The 20,473-nt window shown below is 46.7% G+C and overlaps 1 protein-coding gene across 3 annotated transcripts in view; it reads left to right on the top strand.

Moving 5' to 3' along the window:
* CYFIP2 (cytoplasmic FMR1 interacting protein 2) overlaps window positions 1–20,473 on the top strand; it is a 54,877-nt gene that overhangs the window by 10,111 nt on the left and 24,293 nt on the right. For 2 of the 3 annotated variants that reach the window (XM_054079576.1, XM_054079574.1), the window contains exons 5-22: window positions 1,807–1,908; window positions 2,907–3,088; window positions 3,423–3,519; window positions 4,209–4,337; window positions 5,698–5,802; window positions 8,887–8,978; window positions 11,729–11,846; window positions 12,755–12,874; window positions 13,488–13,613; window positions 14,604–14,770; window positions 15,056–15,203; window positions 15,601–15,754; window positions 16,307–16,463; window positions 17,154–17,250; window positions 17,794–17,870; window positions 18,791–18,899; window positions 19,251–19,370; window positions 20,035–20,234. In XM_054079576.1, the coding sequence (XP_053935551.1) occupies window positions 1,807–1,908; window positions 2,907–3,088; window positions 3,423–3,519; window positions 4,209–4,337; window positions 5,698–5,802; window positions 8,887–8,978; window positions 11,729–11,846; window positions 12,755–12,874; window positions 13,488–13,613; window positions 14,604–14,770; window positions 15,056–15,203; window positions 15,601–15,754; window positions 16,307–16,463; window positions 17,154–17,250; window positions 17,794–17,870; window positions 18,791–18,899; window positions 19,251–19,370; window positions 20,035–20,234 (2,300 nt within the window). The remainder of the gene's footprint in view (window positions 1–1,806; window positions 1,909–2,906; window positions 3,089–3,422; window positions 3,520–4,208; window positions 4,338–5,697; window positions 5,803–8,886; window positions 8,979–11,728; window positions 11,847–12,754; window positions 12,875–13,487; window positions 13,614–14,603; window positions 14,771–15,055; window positions 15,204–15,600; window positions 15,755–16,306; window positions 16,464–17,153; window positions 17,251–17,793; window positions 17,871–18,790; window positions 18,900–19,250; window positions 19,371–20,034; window positions 20,235–20,473) is intronic. The other variant, XM_054079575.1, reaches the window with a different exon arrangement.

Below are 20,473 nucleotides of genomic sequence, written 5' to 3'. Positions count from 1 at the left end.
TTTCCCCAAATGCCCTTTTTTTTTCTGCTGATATACCTGAAAGTCCTGATGTACCCCGACATTTAACTGTTCTCCTCCCCTACTGTTAGTTTTGCTTCAACTGTTTCCTAGTTCTTCTGTTTCCAACCTGAATTTCAGTGGCATCATCCTGCAAACACCTCCAGATATGAGTAAGGTTACCACGTGGCCCCCTGAAAATGATTCAGACTCTGTCTCAGAGCTTGTCTTCCGCAATGTGAATGCATGCTGGATCACTGCAAAAACACCAACTGACAGTGCATCGGGGCAAGTTCAGTGCACTTCGATTAACCCTACGGATAAAAGAGTTTTGCAGCGCTTCTGTGGAGCCAGGAAAAAAATATTTCCACATGGCTGACAATGTTTGTGTTTGTAATTCCGTAGGAAAGGTCAAACCTCAGTTCCCTTTGGGTTATTCTCTGCTGATGGTCTCATAAGACCCTGCCATGGGGAGATTTCTGCTGGTGTTTGGGTATTTGCTTATCTCCCATTTATATTTGATGCTGTGCTGCTATTGCCTCTCATGGCTATGCTAGAAGAAGGCAGACCATGGCTGTGCTGATGGCAAGACACTGCTACTGATCATCTGATTTGACATTTTACTGTCCTCCCATCCTGGTCACCCCTGCATCATTTGTGCTTTTCTGAGTGCAGCTCATGGGGTCCCTGCCATCTGCCCCATCCTTCCCCCCAGGGCTGCAGGCGGTGCTGTGTGTGACAGAGGAGCAGGGAACAATACGGCAGAGGGTTTGTTGACAGATCTACTAGATTTGATCTTGCGATGACCCCTGCGCTTTGCCCTGGGGCACATGGCTGCGGCCATGGGTCCTATTCTCAGCCTCCGCGCAGCCTCGCTGTCCGGTCGTGTATCCCTCCCTGTGCTACAGCAGGGTCTGTGGTTTTGCAGGCAAAGGACCAAGGCCCACTCCTCCCTGCTGTGAGCTGCATCCTCACAATATCGCCTGACTACAGTGTCGAACACCAGGGCAGGGACTTTAGATTCCCCACTAGAGAGAGGGCAAAGTTACTTTTGCAGCTTCCCACAGGTAAAGCCAGCTGATTTGGCCCCGTGTGACCTGTGCATCAGCTGTTGGGCTACTAAATTTGCATCAGAGCTGTCATCCCCATCCCAGCCTTGTGTCAGCAGCAACTGGAAACTAAACCCAGAGGAGGGCAGCAGGATGCATTGCCTTGGGCAGCTGGGTTTTTTTCCTTAGAGTTTGGTAACAACTGCAAGTACCTGTTTGGATATGGAATGGATGACAACTGGAGAAGTCCTTAAATGTAGCTTCCAAGGATTCCAGTGAAGGTGGCTGGCTTCATTGCTGCTAGCCACGTATAAGCCCAGGGATTTTTAACAAGTCAGCACCAGAAGCAAAATTATTCCTGTGAGGCTATAGCAGAGCCATAGCCTAGTGCCTTGTGTGTCCATGGAATTTGCAACACAAAGCCTCAGATAACTTTATGGCATAACACTCCCACATTGTGTAGCAAGTCCAGGCTCCATATTGCATCTGCTCCACCCCAGACAAATGCATTAGAAGACTTCGATTTCTCAGAGTCAGGATTGTGCCTGCTTACAATGCATAGAGGGAATTTCACATCTGAGAAATAGCCCCTTCTGCTGTCACCTACTGCCTTGAGAACAAGCTCCCTCTCAGGTTCCTCCGTTGTCTTCAGATGTGGACAGGATTCACTGTGAAACAAACAGAATGTGGTGGCCATTGCAGTCCACAGCTGTGTTAAAACCCCTGATGCTGACAAGGATGATTTGTCTTTGCTACGCAGGTGAAATGCAATGAACAGCCAAACCGAGTGGAGATTTATGAGAAAACAGTGGAAGTCCTGGAGCCAGAAGTCACCAAGCTTATGAAGTTCATGTATTTTCAGGTAAGTGGTTGAGAAGAGAGGCAAAAATACTTTATTACTGTGGTGTTGTCTTATCCTAAGCAAAGCTGTGGTGTCCTTGCCTGCCAGGCCAGCCTGGAGTGCCCTCCAGCCCCCTGTTAGGTCTCTTCCTTGCAGCCACCAGCAGATGCCCAAGACCTATCAAAAGGAAAAGCTGTGTTTCCCTTGCTCCTGTGTCCTGAAATCTTGCATGCAGATTGGGAATGAGCATACCTAAGCCTCTGAGGACCATATTCCCCCTGTGTGGGGCTAATGGGAGATGCAGACTCCTGTTTTTCTAGAGTATTGTCTGGTGGATGTGAAGAGCTGTTTCTGCACCAGCAACTGCACAGTTCACTGTTCTCTTTCCTCTGAAGCAAAGCCAGGAGGAGCTGAGGGCCAGTGATGCACCTGGTACCTTGGGCGGGCTGCAGCTGGATGCCATCCTGCTGTGCTAGCAGGAACAGGGAGATTGCTCACAGCCCCCTAAACTAGGGTCAGCTGGCAAAGAGCACCAAAGCCTAAATTAGGCAGTTGCTATGCTTAAAGCACTTGACAAAATAATACACTTAGATCCCAACAGAGCAATGACCACATGGCAGACACAGAGGTGCTGAGGGCTCCAGGGACCTGTCCCCATCACTGCCTGCATTTATAACTGGCTGCAGCTGAGTTTCACCATACTTTTTAGGTTTTATGTCCTATGAGGTCTTTAAGCCCCACCTGAAAAACTGAAGCCTGATTTTGCAGAACACCCCACACTTGAAGAAGGCAGAAATAGAGAGTTTGAGCTTCCTTTCAGCAGTGAGGATGTTTGCACTGGTTTGTAATGCTGCTTTGTTTCATGGCGACTGTGGAGATGAACCCTGGAGCTTCAATCCCCAGCAGAAAAAATGCTTTTGTTAAAGGAAGGAGGTGGTGGGTGGGTGGAGGGTCCCATCGGTGGTGTGGTATCTGCACACAAGCTGCTGCTGAGATGACCCTGTCCCACTGCCTTCCAGCGCAAGGCTATTGAGCGGTTCTGCAGTGAGGTGAAGCGCCTGTGCCATGCTGAGCGGAGGAAGGACTTTGTCTCTGAGGCCTACCTGCTCACGCTGGGCAAGTTCATTAACATGTTCGCCGTCCTGGATGAGCTGAAGAACATGAAGTGCAGTGTCAAAAATGACCACTCTGCCTACAAAAGGTGAGAGGGAGTGATGCAGCAGGAACAGGGACAGGACTGTGCCCGGTTTGCAAGGAAGCGCCTGGTCTGCCCAGCAGTGGGGTCGTGTGCACATGAAGAGGCTGGAGGCTGGGTTTCTGTGCTGTTTTAGGCTTTCTCTGTGAGTTTAGGCAAACCTCTGAGCCCGCTATGTTTCAGTTCCCTTTTAGTAAAACAAGGATAGAGCAGAGCTGTACTGCAGGGGGGTCTGAGACTTCTGCATTGTTGCAGCTGCAGGTGAAAACTGGGAAGATGGGTGGTGAGAGTCTCAGGTTGGGTGAGTGATGCTTGGTAACATTGAATTCCTCCCTTCCAGAGCTGCTCAGTTTCTGCGGAAGATGGCAGACCCTCAGTCCATCCAGGAGTCCCAGAACCTCTCCATGTTCCTGGCAAACCACAACCGCATCACACAGGCAGGTCCCTTTCCTCTGAACCAGTTAATCTTTCTGTAGGTAGAAAGAGACAATGATCTCTCCAAGGCTGACAGCACTTCAGACCAGGCTGAGGCAATAGTTGTTGGGTCATTCGTTGCCACTGATTCTGATGGTGTTTGGGTCAGGCTGTGTAACTCTAAGAATATCTTCTTCTCATGGGTTACCCTGGGTGGCTTTGAAGGTCTCTGTGTCAAGACAGGGATGAAGGTCTAAAAGATGCAGGAAGAGCTCTTGGAGGGGAGGGTTTTGCTGGAAACTCTTCCTCTGTTTTCCATAGGAAATCCATCCATCCAGTCCATCTCTGTGACTGTGTGGAGACTGCAGATCAGACCTAGGGCCCTCCACACTCCACAGGTTCTATAGCTTCTGCTCATTAGGTAAAATACGGCACAGACAGGAGAGAGTCAGAAATTCTGCTTCTAAGGCAGACTGTTTATGTCTTGCTGTCTGACGTTTGGGTATTGTGATCAGTCTGAAGGGGAGAGCTGTCCTGCAGAAGGAAGGTGGTACCACAAGGTGAATCTGGCGTTTGTTACTTTAAAAACACACATATACAATGTTTTAAGAAGCCTCTTATCATTATGCTCTTAATCCTTCGAATGTGTTTCTCCACTAGTTCCTGGTGTTCTCCGTCCATGTGGATAACGTGTTCCCTGTTGATGTTTCAGTGTCTGCACCAACAACTAGAGGTTATCCCTGGCTATGAAGAATTGCTGGCTGATATTGTCAATATCTGTGTGGATTACTATGAAAACAAGATGTATCTCACTCCCAGTGAGAAACACATGCTCTTAAAGGTGAGATTTGGCCATAGTTATGGGGCTGGGTGTGTGCATAGTTTCACTTTTGTTTCAGTAAAACAAAATTCCCTCTTAGGACAATGTTTCTCTTAATTTTCTGTACTTTTTCCTCCTTTGGGTTTACATGCATCCCTTCTCCGCAGGGCCAGTGTGCTCTGGACACACTGGTGCCTATGAGATGGGAAGTCTCTCAGCACCCAGCAGCATACCTGCCTGCTTTCTTTCTCTGTTACTTTGTTACTTCTGCTGCCATACCTCGAGTCCTCCCATTTTCTCCTCTTTAACCTCTTCTTTGTGGCCGCACACAATGGTTGTGGCTGTGGGTTGGAGATGTCCCACCCTAGTGCTCTGAAGAGTCACCTCTGTTTGGCAGTGCCAGGAGCTGCTTCTGTTCCGTGGACCTTCTCCCCTCATTTCTCTCCTGTCCTTTCTGGCCTTCTCTCATATTCCCATATAAAAATCTTCCTCTCTCCCTTTCCTCTGCTCTTCCCTATCTCCACCTCTATCTTTTCCATGACTCCTTCCCAAGGTTGCCAGCAGCTCTGCCTGCCTGGGACTAGGCATATGCATGGTGGTCGTCTCTAGCCAGTGAATGGAAGCACCGGTGGGTGCCTTGTGCTCTCCAGAGTTTGAAGGAGTTTTTCTGTTGTGCATGGATATGTGGGATCATGGGCTTGACCAGGATAACTGTACGGGACGTGCCAAAATCGCTGACAACTTTGCAACCCTGAATTTTCTACTTGATGCCTGTTCCCAGCGATTATTCCCTGCAGAAGGCAGATCCTTCCGTGTTTGGTTTCCTGGCTCTAAAGAGCCCTCAAGATGAGCATGCCAAAGTACCTGCTTGTTTTGAATATTTCTCCTTACTAGACGTCAGTTATTACAGTGGTTTCAGTCACTATTACCATGAGAACCTCATTACCACCATATGAGTCAACTAAGGTCCTTTGAAGGATAATGTGTGTAGTTTGAATATCTGTAATCATTTGTACCGAATTAAAGGGGAAAAAAAATCAATCAAGGAGAATATTTTAAATGTTTTCAATTCTTCTCTGGGAGTAAATGTTCATCTTTAGGTGGAGAAGATTTCCGGGTTGTTGTTAAGTGGGAAAGAGGAGGAACAAATTAGCAGAGTGAGCATCCTGTTTTTGCACAGAAAACAGAAGCAATCCATCGAGTGTCCTTTGTCTACTGTGTGCATCTTACAGTTGCGTGCACGTTTATACAGTCTTCTCATGAATCTCATGTGGTACAGGAGACTGAAGTGGTCTTTCCTTATCCTAAGTGATGGAGAACTGTCTTTTACTTGTGCTGCTGACTTCACACTAATGAAACCTAGCCTTTCTGTCTCCTCCAGGTGATGGGGTTTGGCTTGTATCTCATGGATGGGAATGTCAGCAACATTTACAAGTTGGATGCCAAGAAAAGAATCAACCTTAGCAAAATAGACAAATTCTTCAAGGTCAGTGACCTGGCTGGGTAAGGCTGGAGTTTATTGCAGACCAATTAATTACTGAGCAGTACCATTGCACGTGCTGCCAGCGAAACATGAACCGCAGGACTCATTTACAGGTCCAAAAACCCAAAGGATGCAGAAATTATCTAGGCTGAAGGATGAAGAATGGGATTGCTGTGAACATGCATGGGCACAGAGCTGCAGTATGGCTGAGACTAATAATGCCAGCCCTGGATGCCAGCAAGGCTGTGGATGTGTGAGCACTGCTCGGGGCTGGCTCTGCTCCCGTGGCGCTGGTGCTGGAGTCTGAGGAGCGAGTGGAAGCCAAGGGCCCTGCACGCCCTTGCTGGGCAGCAGGCTGCCGCTGTGGCTCTGACTGCTCCCTTCTAAGGGGATTAAGGACAGGGATGGTACATGAGGAGTCTGTTTTGTGGATTGGGGAAGGGTGTGCCAGACTCTCACCGCTTCTATCTCTGCACATTTCTGAGGCAAGTTTGCAATCCCCTGAGGAGTATCATCATTTTAGGCCACCAGCAAACCTAGCTGGTTTGCTGAGATCCGTGTGGGTGTTGGTTGCTGTCCCCTTTCCCTCAGTGAGCTGCTGAGCTGCGGGACAAGGAATGCAGCTGGCTGGCCAACATGTGATCTGGCAGTCTTATTTTGTGTATAAACTGTGCTCCCTGTAGGAGAGAACAAGGTTTTGGGGGAACTTGTGTCAGCTGGAACTTGGAGGTGTTCAGAGAGTTCCTCAAAGGGCTCATGTGGTGGTTCGATGAACCATTTTTTTTCTTATCTGAGTTTTGGAAAAAGGCCGGTGAGACCTGGATGCTCCCAGTGATGGGGTGGGAAGCAGCCATGCAGCCTCCCTTTGCCCATGCAGATGTGCAGCCACATCCAGCCCCTGGGCTGGTCCACAGCTAGAGACCAGACTGCGTTGGCCTAGGGTCACTCAGCATGAGAAAAACTTGGGATAACCCTGTTGCTTCCCTGCATGCAGGCTGCCAGCCACCAGGGCTGAGATCCTACACAGCACTGCCCGCAGCATTCACAGCGGTGAATTACACATCCTTCCCAGGGCTTCTGCATACAGGCTGGATACAGGAGGCATCTCAGGTTTGGGGTGGGTCAGCTCTAGGAAGCGTGGTGGGATCTGGCAAGGGACGAATGTATTGGCAGCAAAGGATAAGAGCATAGCGGGAGGATAGCAGAATAATTTCCCAGATGGAGCAATTAGTGTTCTTTTTAAACCTGCTGAGCTTGAGCTGTCCTTCCGGAATCCTCCACTGTATTAGTCTTTTTCCTGAGATGGAAAGATCAGTGGCTCTTTCCAACGTTTCCTCCACATCAGGGAAAGTGAGAAGATTGTGATATTTGTGGGGCCGAGAACATTTCTTCCCCCTCACCCTCAGCAGAGTGGCTTTTTCTTGCCATTTTACGCAGAGAGCTGCTGAGAATACTGAAAGATGAGGTCGGTGGTTGTGACGAGGTAGAGGCTGCTTCCCTGCTTATGGCTCCAGCTTGCAATTTATGGATGATGCACTAGGTCTGTGCGAGGGGCGGGGATGGGCGAGCCCAGATAGCTGGTTTCATGGAAGGTTAGTGTACCAGCTGCTGCGTCTTCACCCTGAGCTAGTAAGAACCTATTTACCCAAATTTGTATCATCTCCTGGAGGCAGTTCTGAGAGCAGGACTCAAACTCCCATGCAGGGAACTATGAACAGACACCATAACCTCATGGACAGAGTGATAATGGAGTGATTGAATGCCCTCTGGTTGATAGGGAGATTGTTGAGGACTGCATCTTTGCGAAGGTGATTTATCATGATCCCTTGAAGTCTTTCGAGTTTTCCCTGATTCAGCTTTGCTAATTCAACTGAATCTCAGCTTAAATCAAATCCTTAGTGTAATCTGTAGAGTTTGGTCCTCTACAGATTTGCTGTTCATTGTAGAGTACTGTGGGCCAGAGAATCAGGTAAAATATCTTCCATTGCATGGAATAACTTTCTCCTTCCCAGCTTTTTTTCTATCTGCACTTGTCCAACATCTGCTGTGGTCTCACCTAATCAGTTAAGTACCACTCCAGACTGTCAGATCTCAATAAGAAAAGGACAACTACTCCTCGTAGTACATCTGCTTATTGCCTTCTGATTGAATTTCTAATGGATTGACTAGGGGTTTGAGTAGTGAAAATGAACTACCCCTTCATCTAAACCTTTTATGAAATTGCCAGTGGGGATCCCTGATGACAGCATTGCACATCCTCTGCACAAGCCAGTCTGAGAAGAGAAGCATGTGATAATAGAACAGGGAATTTGCTATCTTCCCTGTATTTTGGGGCAAGGCTTTTGTAGCTGGCTGAAGTTGAAACTGCAGATTTTGTTGAAGAACTGTTTGTATCTGCTGGTTGGATTTATTTGCAGCTGAAAGCTTAGTGAAGCAGGGACCTGTCTGAACTTGAGGTATGTTCAGTGGACTTTGAATTTATTTCCCATCCAGATCCTCCTGAGATGTGAAAGGCAAGCAAAGCATGTTATATTGCAGGCGGCCATTGCTTGTGTCTTTTTCTTCATGGAGAAATTTTAAGACGCATCACTAGCAGCCGGAGTGTCAAAGAACAGTCTGAGTCCCCAGGGAAAAACACCACATCTCTGGCAGATAAAGCAGCAAAGTAGCCTACAGCTCCCCACTGAAGGGAGCTGCAGCAACTTGCTGCCAAAATACCAACATGCTGGCTTTTTACCCCTCTGTTCTCTTGGAAGATTGTGATGGGAGGCAGTAAGCCCTGTTCAGGAATACGCTTCTCTCTTTTTGTTGTAAAAAGAGCCTTTCCTGTGGCTGGTTACAGCACTGCTGTTCTGCCAGTAACTAGCTGGGTTTGGCAAGGCCAGAGTTCCAGAGCACTCACAGGGGGTGGTTTTCCTTGCACAAAAAGACTTGTGCTCATTTTCGGTCATCTCTTAGGTGTGAAATGACCCTGGGTTTGCACCTTGCTAGCTTCAGAGATGCAGGATGCCACTTTGTAGTCCCTTGTGTTGCGCTGGGACTTGGGCTCTTTGCCGTGTTTCAACTCTCTTTTGTTTTCTTTTCCAGCAGCTGCAGGTGGTTCCTTTATTCGGCGATATGCAGATAGAACTGGCCAGATACATTAAGACCAGTGCTCACTATGAGGAGAACAAATCCAAGTGAGTGCCTGCCATAATGTCTCTTGGCTTCTGTGTGTGTCCCAAAAGCCGTGGGAGCTGCAGCTCTCGGGTGTGTGTGAGGTCTGTGCGCGGGTACCCGTGTGTGTCCCTGTGAGGTGTGAGTCCTGGCGTGCCAGCTCTGTGTGCACGTTGTGTACCTCCCTGTCCCCGTGGGGGAAGATGTCGTCGCCAACCCTTGAGTGCGTGCGCGTGCAGCCAGCTCCGAACCTGTGTGTAACCACATCCCCAGCCGTGCCTGGACATCTGCTGCAGCTGGCAAGGGCTGGGAGGGTGCTCGGCGGCCGGCAGCGAGGCAGGAGGAAGGAAAGGCAGCTGGTGCATGGATGGGGGCAGCCACTGAGTGCTTGCGAGGTGTGTACGCCTGGAGGTGTGTGAGTGCGAGCAGCGTGTCCCTGCTCTGGAGAGATTTTAATCCACATTTTTCATCCCAGGGACAAAATCCTCCAGAGCATGAACACAGCAGTGATCTCTGCTGTAGCCAGGGCGTCTCCTCTGTCGCAGGCAGGTATTGTGAAGAAGGGCAGCAGGAATGAGGGTTGAACTGAGGCGTCAGATGCACTGGAAATTAATTAATACTGCGGGAGAAGGGCAACAGTGGAATCTTTAGAGCAGTGCTCCAGAGTGTGAAGCGCCGCTCCTCGGCCTGGATTCACAGGCTGTTTGCTGCTCCCATCAGATGAATTTACAGGCATTGTTTTGGATCACACCGGGCCTGTGCGAGGCCCCACTTGCCTTTGTAGCTTTGCATCGTGCTCAGTTATTGCTAGAAGAATCAGTGTTAGGTTTGGATGTCCTCCAAACAGTGTTTGCAACCACATGTGTCAAAGTCTTCCTGTGCTATGTCTGGCTGGTGGTAGCCCAGCTTTCACCTGTGAGCGACCATTCATCCGTGGGACCGTACCGTGTGGAAGTCAGGTTCCTCTGGTGTTTGTGAGAAGCAGCCTAGCCGAGCTGTCTCTTCAGCAGGACAAGAACTAACCTGCAGTCTCATCTCTCCACTTCTGTTTGCTTGTCCTTCCACTCCAGAAGGTCTGGCTTTTCTGTGTGCCACGTGGCTCGCACAGGAACGGCTCTCCCCCACCCTCCCAAAGGCTGGTTGAAAAGTGCCAGTTAATTGTTTGCAAGAAATCTGAAAACAACGTGGCAAAACTTCCTGAGCGAAAGATTTTTAATTGAAATTGAAACAAAGGAAAAAAAAAAATCTACAAAATGTTAAAGAATATTTTTGAGCACTCAATTTAAAAAGGAAAAACTGTCTATAAATTTGCACCTGTCAATCTTAAATCATTCAGAAGGCACATTTCAAAACGTGTCAGCTGCGTTCATTGTCTCACCTCAAAGCCGAGGCAGCTCATGGGCTGTTTACCTGTGTACAATTTTAATGTCTGTCTTGAAATCTGTCTTACCAGGTGTGTGTGTCGTATCTTACTAACCAATGTTTCTTCCTCGCTCACTTGCTTTCCCAGCAAATTGCGTGGGACTCACTAAACTAATTCTGCCAAGAAGGTTCCATATAATCCCCATTTCTAACTAATATTGGTTTTGTCACTTTCTTTCCCTCCGTATCTCCATGAAAGTGGAATTAATTGGTGTTTTTCCTGCATGGCGCTTTGTTTCTGCACTGTGGACTAGGTTGGTTGTGGCAGGGAGGGCTGGTGCAACCCTGGCCATTCCTGCTAACCTGCCGATTGTCTGGTGGGGAACACAGGACATTGAAACGGGTAAGAGTCAAGTGATGGGGCTGTGGGAGGATGGATTTCACAAGGAATGACATAGCCCAGCACTTCCAAAACCTTCCACCACCGCAAATATTGGCAATGAGTGCCTCACAGTTGACTGTAGGAATATGTATTCACGTCTACATCCGTATCAGAGCCAGGTTTCTCACCTTCCTTTTGTATGGCCAATTTAGATTGGAGATGACTATCCTAAGAAGGACAGTTATTTGAGGGGAAAATAAGCAAGATCTGAACACTTACATTGTGATGACAGAGTAAGACGTGCGAGTGCCAGTAACAGTCATTTGCTTGAACAAAGCATTTTGGTGGAGCCTTTCTGGTTCTGTGTCTTGTATAGAATAAGGAAAAAAGGCATTGCTAAATTAAACAGATGTGATTCACACCATTTCATTGTATGTTTGTGCCTTTGGAAGGGGAGTACTGCCTTCTTTTGGGGCCCCATTACACTGTTGCATTGCACATGTAACATTTATATGTCATTTATATTACGTTAGCCAGGACCTAAAACAGTTGGAGGGATATTTCCTTGCTGGCCCCTTGCGAGGCCTTTCCTTGTAAGAGAGGACAGCATGACACAGTCCTTTCAGACCCGGAGGGATGACTTCTAAGGGGATGATTATCCTTAAGTTTAGCAGAAAGGATGGAAATGATGCCAGGGCTCTGCAGTTCATCCTTCCCTGAAAGCTTGCCCGACAGTGGTCAGGGAAATAGCCACCTCTGACCATAGGGGTAGGTGAGCTCAAGATAGGGAACAGCCTTCAGGGTGGGTGGAGCAGAGATGTTCAGGCCGAAAGGTGAGGCAAGTGCCCCCACCGTGCTCTGGGAGACCACACACACCAGAGAACATGAGAAAGATGACACAGACAGCCATTTGCCCTGAAGGTGGCAGGTCTTGAGCATGTTGAAGAGAAGAGAGCAGTTGAGCACAAGACTTTGTCACTGGGGTGGAGCCCTGTGTATTGTCCTTGAAACCATTGTTTTTTTGCCCAGGTGGACGTGCACTCAGAGCAGCATCAGTCCCCAGTACAACATCTGTGAGCAGATGGTCCAGATCCGAGATGACCACATCCGCTTCATTTCAGAGCTTGCTCGCTACAGCAACAGTGAGGTAAGCTCCTTACCTCAATCAGACTTGTTGGACAGATGAGGCTAGGAAAGGACAAGCGTAGCAAGAGTATGGTTTACCAAGGACATACAGTGAGAAGAGAAGGGCACACATGGAACAAACCACTTCTCAATCCAGCAATGAAAAAGCAAGTTATGAAAGGCCCCTGGCAGTGCAAAGTCGTGTGCGCTGGAACAGCTACTGCGAAAGCTTCTGCTCTTTGGCCACAGCTCAGTTAAAATAAGAAGCAGAAAAAAAATTGTAACTAAATGTTTATTATCAGACAGGTGTCAGGAAAAAAATTGTAACTAAATGTTTATTATCAGACAGGTGTCAGGACACCCATGTCTTGCAAGTAGCCCTCTCTTTTCCATTACACAGAGCTATTGGTCAAGGCTTTGAGGAAAGTTCATGAGGACATTTCTGTTCTTTTCATTACTGAATGGTGGAGCTCTCTCTGATGCAATTGTAACTGTTCCTTGGAAATGTGTGATCCTCACTCATCACTGCTAGCTTAATGAATTGTTAGCATTCTCAGCCAGTTTTGGCATTTGTAAGTACTTATTTGAACTTTAAGTCTGTAAAGGACTCTAAACTATTTCAGTAATATGAGACCATCACAAAAGAATGGGAAAGTGGAATAAAAACAGTTACTTGCTCAGAGGTGACAGGTCAGACTCATTTTTCTGTAAGAAATAAATTAACTGCCGGGGTAAAAAGAGTCTTGCCAATTTATACCCCTTTTCCCGAGGGGCACTATGTGCGCTGTGCAGTTTTAGCTTGATCATTAAGTCATGGGGAAGTCATTTCAGCTGGGATTTGAGAAAGAGATCTGTGGCTGCTGTTTGGCTCAGCAAAGCCTCTGCAGCAAGTTGCTGAGTCTAGTCCTGACATGATGTTATTATCTCCAGGTGGTCACTGGCTCAGGACTTGACAGCCAAAAATCAGATGAAGAGTACAGGGAGCTCTTTGATCTCGCTTTACGGGGACTGCAGCTGCTGTCCAAGTGGAGTGCGCACGTCATGGAAGTGGTGAGTGTGTAACCTACTCCTCTTTCCAGATGGGTGTGAATGTTTTAACATTGCGTGTAGCAGACTGTGCAAAGGTGAGCTTGCTTGCATGCCATCCAATTTTAAGACTTTAACAAACACACTAAGCTCAGGCAGTTAATGACCCTGAACACCATCTCTTCCACATAGAGAAAGAGGGCTTGATCATCTTGCTCTGGACCTAAACCATTACCCTTTGTAAGCGCTCGAGCGTCCCCACTAATGTTAGAAGGGAACTGTGTGATTGTTCTCCTAGCCTGAACACATCAGTTAAGTACTGAAAGCTGTTTGAGATTAATCTGAGTCTTAAGCAACTACTGCTGTAATATGAATGATGATGGAAATTCTTAATTTGGAAAATTTTGACCACATCTCAACACAAGTTTATGGATGTCAAAAGCCCAGTATGATTGGCAGCCTCCCAAATAAACAAAATCAATATTCAGTACAGTGATAACAAAGCCAAGAAGCGCAATATCTGCTCCCAAAGGAGTGTCAAACAACTGTAGTAATGTCTAGGGAGTGTTTTCCTGGCATGGGGCCCTCTTCAGCCTTTCCAGCCTGGCTTCTTACAGTGTCTCTTTCCGTCTTGTAGTACTCTTGGAAGCTGGTTCATCCCACAGATAAGTTCTGTAATAAAGATTGCCCAGGAACAGCAGAAGAGTACGAGAGAGCCACCCGGTACAACTACACCAGTGAAGAGAAGTTTGCCTTTGTGGAGGTAGGTACCAACTGTGTGAGAGTGAGAGTAAGAATCAGCCAGGGCTGGTTTCCTGTACTTGTTCCTCAGAAGAGGAGGGAAAGGCATCTCATCATGCTCAGCTGGTTCCACATCCCTGTGGCCCAAGTTAAGGGATTAAGGGTTCCCACATCCCTGTGACCCTTAATTTGATCAGGACTAAGGGCAAATTAAGTTCTTAGGAGCTCCAGCTGGGATAGAAACGCTGCATCAGTGCATGACAAGAGCAGTTCTCCCCTCTTTTCCTCATAGCGCTCTTCTTATGCTGTGTTTGTGTATCGGAGAAAGACAGAGGTGAATCCCTATGTTTTCTTAATATTGCTGTCTTAAGCCTCTCCTGACCTGAGAAGGGGTTTCAGGGCTCCTGAAAAAAAAAGAGTGTGGGCTTGCAGAGCAGTGTGATGTGGAGCAAGATCAAGAATTACGTTCAGGCACTGTCCTCAGTCCCCATCAACTCCTGGTCTGGCTGCCTGTGGACAGTGGTAACAGCCTTCTGAGCTGGGCTGTGGGAGGCCCTCACACCTTCATCTTGCCTTACACAGTCCAAAGTGGTTTGAATGCTGCCTTAATTTTTGTGGCTTTCTCCCTCCTGGGAATTGTCACTGTAGTCTTGTACAAGGAAGAGTGTGCCCTGGTGCGGGTGCAGGTCTGTGCAAGGCAAACAGCTGCACCCGTGTGTGGAGCGTGCGCAGTTTCCTGGGGTTGTATGTTATTAAAGATATCAAGAGATTAGAGATGAAAACAGAGCCTACCAAGGGACAGGGGCCACGTACAAGAAACTGGTTGTGTAAATATTCTCCTTAGCTTGTTGTAATCTGTGAAGCAGCTGACATAAAAAAATTAGCTGCCTAATTACTGGACTTAAGTTACTCAAGTAGAACTTAGTCCCAGATTCTCCAATGTTGGCTTCATGGACCTCTCCATACAACAGAAAAATAGCAAATACATCTGGTTTTTTTATTTTTGCTTTAGGTAATTGCCATGATCAAAGGTCTGCAAGTGCTGATGGGCCGGATGGAGAGCGTCTTTAACCAAGCCATCCGCAACACTATTTATGCAGCCCTGCAGGACTTTGCCCAGGTGACCCTGCGAGAGCCGCTCAGGCAGGCAGTCAGGAAGAAGAAGAACGTCCTGATCAGGTTGGTGTGTCCTTCTTGAATGTAATGCAAAGTCGGTATATTTATGTGACATATTCATGCTATATAAGCACGTGGCCCTGCATACATCTCATGGCATACAACCAGCTAACATACTTTGGCCAGCAACTCTTTCCAAGGTAACTTTAAGGCATGACACCCCCAATAACTGTAGTGTATGTCACCATCTCAGATACTTTTCCTCCCAAATGTGCACAGCAGTGAATATTTTCATCTTGTAAGCAGAATTAAACTTAAGAACTACTTTCTCTCTGCCATCCACTCCAGTGTCCTCCAGGCAATTCGGAAGACGATCTGTGACTGGGAGGGAGGTCGAGAGCCTCCAAATGACCCTTGTCTGAGAGGTGAGAAGGATCCTAAAGGTGGATTTGATATTAAAGTCCCACGACGAGCAGTAGGACCGTCAAGTACACAGGTATGTGTATGTGCATCTCCCGCATAGGGAATTAATGGTCTATCACTGGTCACACAGGAGTCTTCCACCTTGTGGAATAGCACCTGTTTCCATGGTCTCTTCCACAAAGTCTTCACGCTGACTGTTAGATGTTGCTTTGGTGCACTACTACTACTTTGTTGTGTAGTTCCCACAGACTCCTTTTTTTATTATTTATTTATTTATTATTTATTATTTTATTATTATTTATTTTAGTATTTAATTATTTGTTATTTCTACTTCAGAAAGATAGTGGCTTATGTGTGCAGAGACTAGTGACCTTCTGGGAGAAGTGTTATTTTTGGTTACGGAGCACCATGCCTGTCTGTGGTGGTGTCTCACTGAAAAGCAGTAACTGCATGTCAACTTTCTTCCAAAGCTTTACATGGTGCGGACCATGCTGGAGTCCCTTATAGCAGACAAGAGTGGCTCAAAGAAGACTCTGAGGAGCAGCTTGGATGGGCCAATAGTCCTGGCCATTGAGGAGTTCCACAAGCAGTCTTTCTTCTTCACCCACCTTCTCAACATCAGTGGTGAGGTTATGGCAGGGGGAGGCTTAAATCCATCTCTTGCATGCTCAGACAGACAAAGGTTGATCTGCTTTTACTCCTCATTGACCTATGCAGAGGATTTTCCTTGATTTTTCTCAAGTGTCCTACTTCTACCTGATTCAGGCATGTTTTTAGGTAGTAATAATTATGTGAACGGTAATGAGTCAGCAATAGCATATGGCCACAGGTGGTAATTTATTTTCCAGGACTGGAATTTTCTTTCTGTCCCAGACAAACTTCTGGGCCACTGGGCACAGAATAAATCTTCCAGAGTAACTCTGAGCTATTGAAATATTCTCCCTGGAGCTCTAGAGCAAAAGGAATGATCCCTTCTTTATTCTTCCCTTACAATGTGCTCAGACAGCATGAACATGGTCTGGGTTTAAAAACGGAGACATCCTAGAAAAATGTTCCACGCTCAAAACCAGTCCGAGCTGAGGGGGCAGAGCTGCCTCTTGTGCACTTCCCTCACTGCTGTCCCCATGGGGGTAACATGGGTGCCCTCCTGCCGGGGGGATCTCCTCTGCATTGCAGAAGCACTGCAGCAGTGCTGCGACCTGTCCCAGCTCTGGTTTCGGGAGTTCTTCCTAGAGTTGACCATGGGCCGCCGAATCCAGTTTCCCATCGAGATGTCCATGCCCTGGATCCTCACAGACCACATCTTGGAAACCAAAGAGCCCTCCATGATGGAGTAAGACTCAGTGGGCTACGTTGAACAGTGCATGGGTGGAGGCTTGGGATTTTGTTTTGGAGAAGCGTAGGCTGGTGATGAACATTCTTTTTGGCGTGGAATGGAAAATAGATGTTTCTTGACTTACTGTCATGTGACTGTGTACTGTATGAATACCTCGTTAGCAGATGCACACAGGTGACTTCCTGACACTGGCGCTTACTTATGCATCATAAACCAGCAGTTGGCGACTGCTCTATTTGGATGTGGGCACAACTTGGTTGTACTGCTATCTGCATGCAGCAGTTAGACAGCGTGTGCAAGAGATGTGGGCCCTGGCTATGACACTTGAATACTTCTTTTTATATATATAAAAATGATATATACATAAAATATATAAAAATGATAAACAATATATATATAAAAATTATAAACAAATATATATATAAAAATGATAAACAAATTGGAAAAAATGCTGTTATGCAAGTGTGATTATATTCATCATGGGAAAACTTTGTTTTCCATTTTACAGCCATTGTCAGGGCACTTGAGTGAGGGCAACATGAAAGGATTTGAGGGGTCGAGTGGGTGAGATGATAGGACTGGCGTCAGAGAAAAGCCTTCTTTTGCACCGGGGCAGGCCCATGCACTGGCTGTCATTTATGCTGCTCCAAGGTTAATTTAAGACATGATCTGTCTTCTTACCCACAGGTATGTACTGTATCCCTTGGACCTCTATAATGACAGCGCATACTATGCCTTGACCAAGTTCAAAAAGCAGTTCCTGTACGATGAAATTGAAGCTGAAGTAAGTTCATCTTTATTGTATTGAAAGAGCTCACTGGACCGCATTGCGCTGTTTGACAGACCTGCCCAGCAGTCCAGTGAATTCATTATAGGCATCTCCTAGAAAAAACACCGTATCAGACTGAGAAGTTTTCAAAAGATCAGAACTTCCAGAGATCTTACAGGCTCTGGTAATTAAGGGCGTCAACTCAGCTGTACCCATGGGGCACAGTGGAAGCCAAAGAGTGTCACACACTGGGAGCGTGGAAGGGGCTGTGTGATGGGCAGAGGGTTGTGAGACATCAGAGGAAAGTGTAAAACCAGAGATCCATGAGACAAAAGGATGATTGGAGGTCCTGATTCTTACAGGACCCGTAAGAACATACGGAAACTGTAAGAGAGCAATGTACCTGCAGTTTTCTGCTTGCCTTTAGCATGTGAGAACTATGCTAAAGGCATACCTGTATGTATTGAATTAGAGCTCTGTATTGAGCTGGCATGCCTGGGGAGGAGCTCCCCTGTGTTTGGGACACCCTCATGATATCCTGTTTTCTTTCTCCCACAGGTGAATTTGTGCTTTGATCAATTTGTGTACAAGCTGGCAGATCAAATCTTTGCCTATTATAAAGCAATGGCTGGCAGGTAAGAGAACCTGACTGCTGCTAGTAACTGATGGTATTGCTGCATCCACATTGCTCCACTCGGGGAGTAGCCACTGTGGGTAGACAAAATAGATCATCCATGTCCCACAGAGCTGGCTGCCCATGTCAGACCAGTGCATATGGGAAAAATAAATTAATGGTGACAAGGAGACATGGTGAAAAGTGGAAAAAACAGCATCCTAAGAGGCTGTCTGAGTACAAATTGTGAGAGCAGCAGAAAAGCAAACTAAGCCTGTTGAAGACATCCTTTCTTGACTTCTGTTTGTGTGCTAGGCAGATGAGGAAGCTTCTCATCACTAAGAAACAGGAATTTCTTTATCTGCTTTAGCGGAGGGGTGAACTGCATGATCTCCAGAGTTGTTCCCAGCTCCTACCATACTGTGATTCTGTGGACATGCACTTCTCACTCTAGTAAAGTAGCAGGGCTTGTCACACACCAGACCAGCTGACTGTAGGGCTTCTGCAGAATTGCTTGCTCCCTTGTGGGGAGATGGGCTGTTTATGGTATTTCCTGCTAACCATTTAAAGAACGTGTACGATCTCTACTATGAGTCCTCCTCTCATGTCTCCAAAGTGAACTAATTCTTTGTTGTAACTCTGCAAGGAATTTTGTCTCTGGATGTTTGGCCTTAGAGAAGGAGAGCAATCACCATCATCAACCAAATGTTCCCACAGCAGATCTTCAAGGAGAGAGCACACCAGTAGAAGCCAAGAATGTTGGACAAGAGTGTGGCAGTCCCAAGATAGCAACTGCTTCTCTGTGATATAGTGGCACAGGCAGAGTTAGTGTGTGGAAATTGCTTGGCGTTCAGAATGAGATGGAAAGAAGGACAAAACCAACTCTGGACAAGCTGATAGTCTATGATTCTTTTTTTTCCTGACGCTGCTTCCCTTTTTCAGTGTTTTATTGGACAAACGTTTTCGGGCTGAATGTAAGAATTACGGGGTGATTATTCCATACCCACCATCCAATCGCTACGAAACACTGCTCAAGCAGAGGCATGTCCAGGTACAGTGGAAGCAGTAGACTGCAGTGCTCATAACTCGTGGTCTGTTATTCTTTTGTTGGTGGCTGGCATCCTGGTGTTGGGCTCAATCAAGGTCGGTGCTGGAATGAGAAGGGATGAACCTATTTCTGACAAACTGCACATAGGGCATGGGGCCTGAGGGGAAGACGAGTTACACTCCACATGTACCTCCTTCCCTGTTAAGTAATGGTAAACTCTACCAGGGCATTTGCGTCACTACTCTCACATTTAAGCAGACGTGGATATTTGGGTTTAATTTGTGTCTGTTAAAAAAAAATAAAGTACCTTTTCTCCATCTGTATATAACATGCAAATATCTTTTCTTTTCCCAGTTGCTGGGCCGATCAATTGACCTGAACAGGCTTATTACCCAGCGTATCTCAGCAGCAATGTATAAATCATTAGACCAGGCCATTAGCCGTTTTGAGAGCGAGGACCTGACATCCATAGTGGTAAGAACTGTTATTGACTGCGAGTATGAATAGAGAGAATAATACACTGTTATGGATACACAGTGGACTGTGTTCTGCTTCAAGTCCCACTTACAGTATGTTTCAGCCAGGCATGTATCCTTCTTTCTGCTGCTGAGTCTCTGCTATTTATATTTAGACAGCTTTAATTGCATTGTTACTGGACCATTAAGTGTCTGTCAGCAGTTAGGTTTTGCAGAGCTCATATAAGAGAGTTCTCTAATCTGGGAGAAGGAAATCTTGACTTTGATTCCTCCTGTTGGATGAAGGTAGCTGAGACATAGTTTGTCTGTGTACAGGATTTGCTGTCTTTGGTACGTTACAGGAGCATCAGAGTCAAGTAGTGCAAAACTACCGGTTTCCACCTTTGAAGGATTCTAATGTGAAAGCCAGACACTGCTCAGTGGGAAACAAATTAATTTTGCTTCCTGCAGATCTAGGAGTTATTGGACCAGGACCTCCTTGGGTGGAAGTGCAATTGGCCTTGACAGCTGAGTTAAATTGATGTCTTCAGCATTTTCTGCCTTCTCGCCCGGAAAGTTCTGTGTGGATGTGAATATAAAATTATTTCCTTAGCAATTAAATCAGCTGTTTGTGTTGTCATCTTGGTGATATGTTGCATTTGCTGCTGCTCTGTGTGCTGCAGGAGCTGGAGTGGCTCTTGGAAATAAATCGCCTGACTCACAGGTTGTTGTGCAAGCACATGACTTTGGACAGTTTCGATGCGATGTTCCGGGAGGCCAACCACAACGTCTCCGCACCCTATGGGCGCATCACGCTCCATGTCTTCTGGGAGCTCAACTTTGACTTTTTACCCAACTACTGCTACAATGGATCCACCAACAGGTGAGGAGGAAAAGCAGGGCAGGGGGCACCTGGAGACCCTTCTTTTCTTTCCAAAATGTCACACCTGCCACATAAAAATCACATGCTATTGTTACAGTTACAGTGAAGTTAAAGCCAACCAGCTCCCCTTTGCCTTGAAAACAGTAGTAACAAATTCAAGCAACAAAGTTGGACAGTGATTTTAAACAAATGAGCTAGTTATATTTAAGTTATGTCAGGAGGCTGCTTAGTGAGCGGCA

The sequence above is a fragment of the Cuculus canorus genome, chromosome 14 (assembly GCF_017976375.1).
Source record: "Cuculus canorus isolate bCucCan1 chromosome 14, bCucCan1.pri, whole genome shotgun sequence".
NCBI classification, from domain to species: Eukaryota; Metazoa; Chordata; class Aves; order Cuculiformes; family Cuculidae; genus Cuculus; species Cuculus canorus.
Note: the sequence above shows the minus strand (reverse complement) of the source record. Positions and strands in the feature narration are given on the sequence as shown.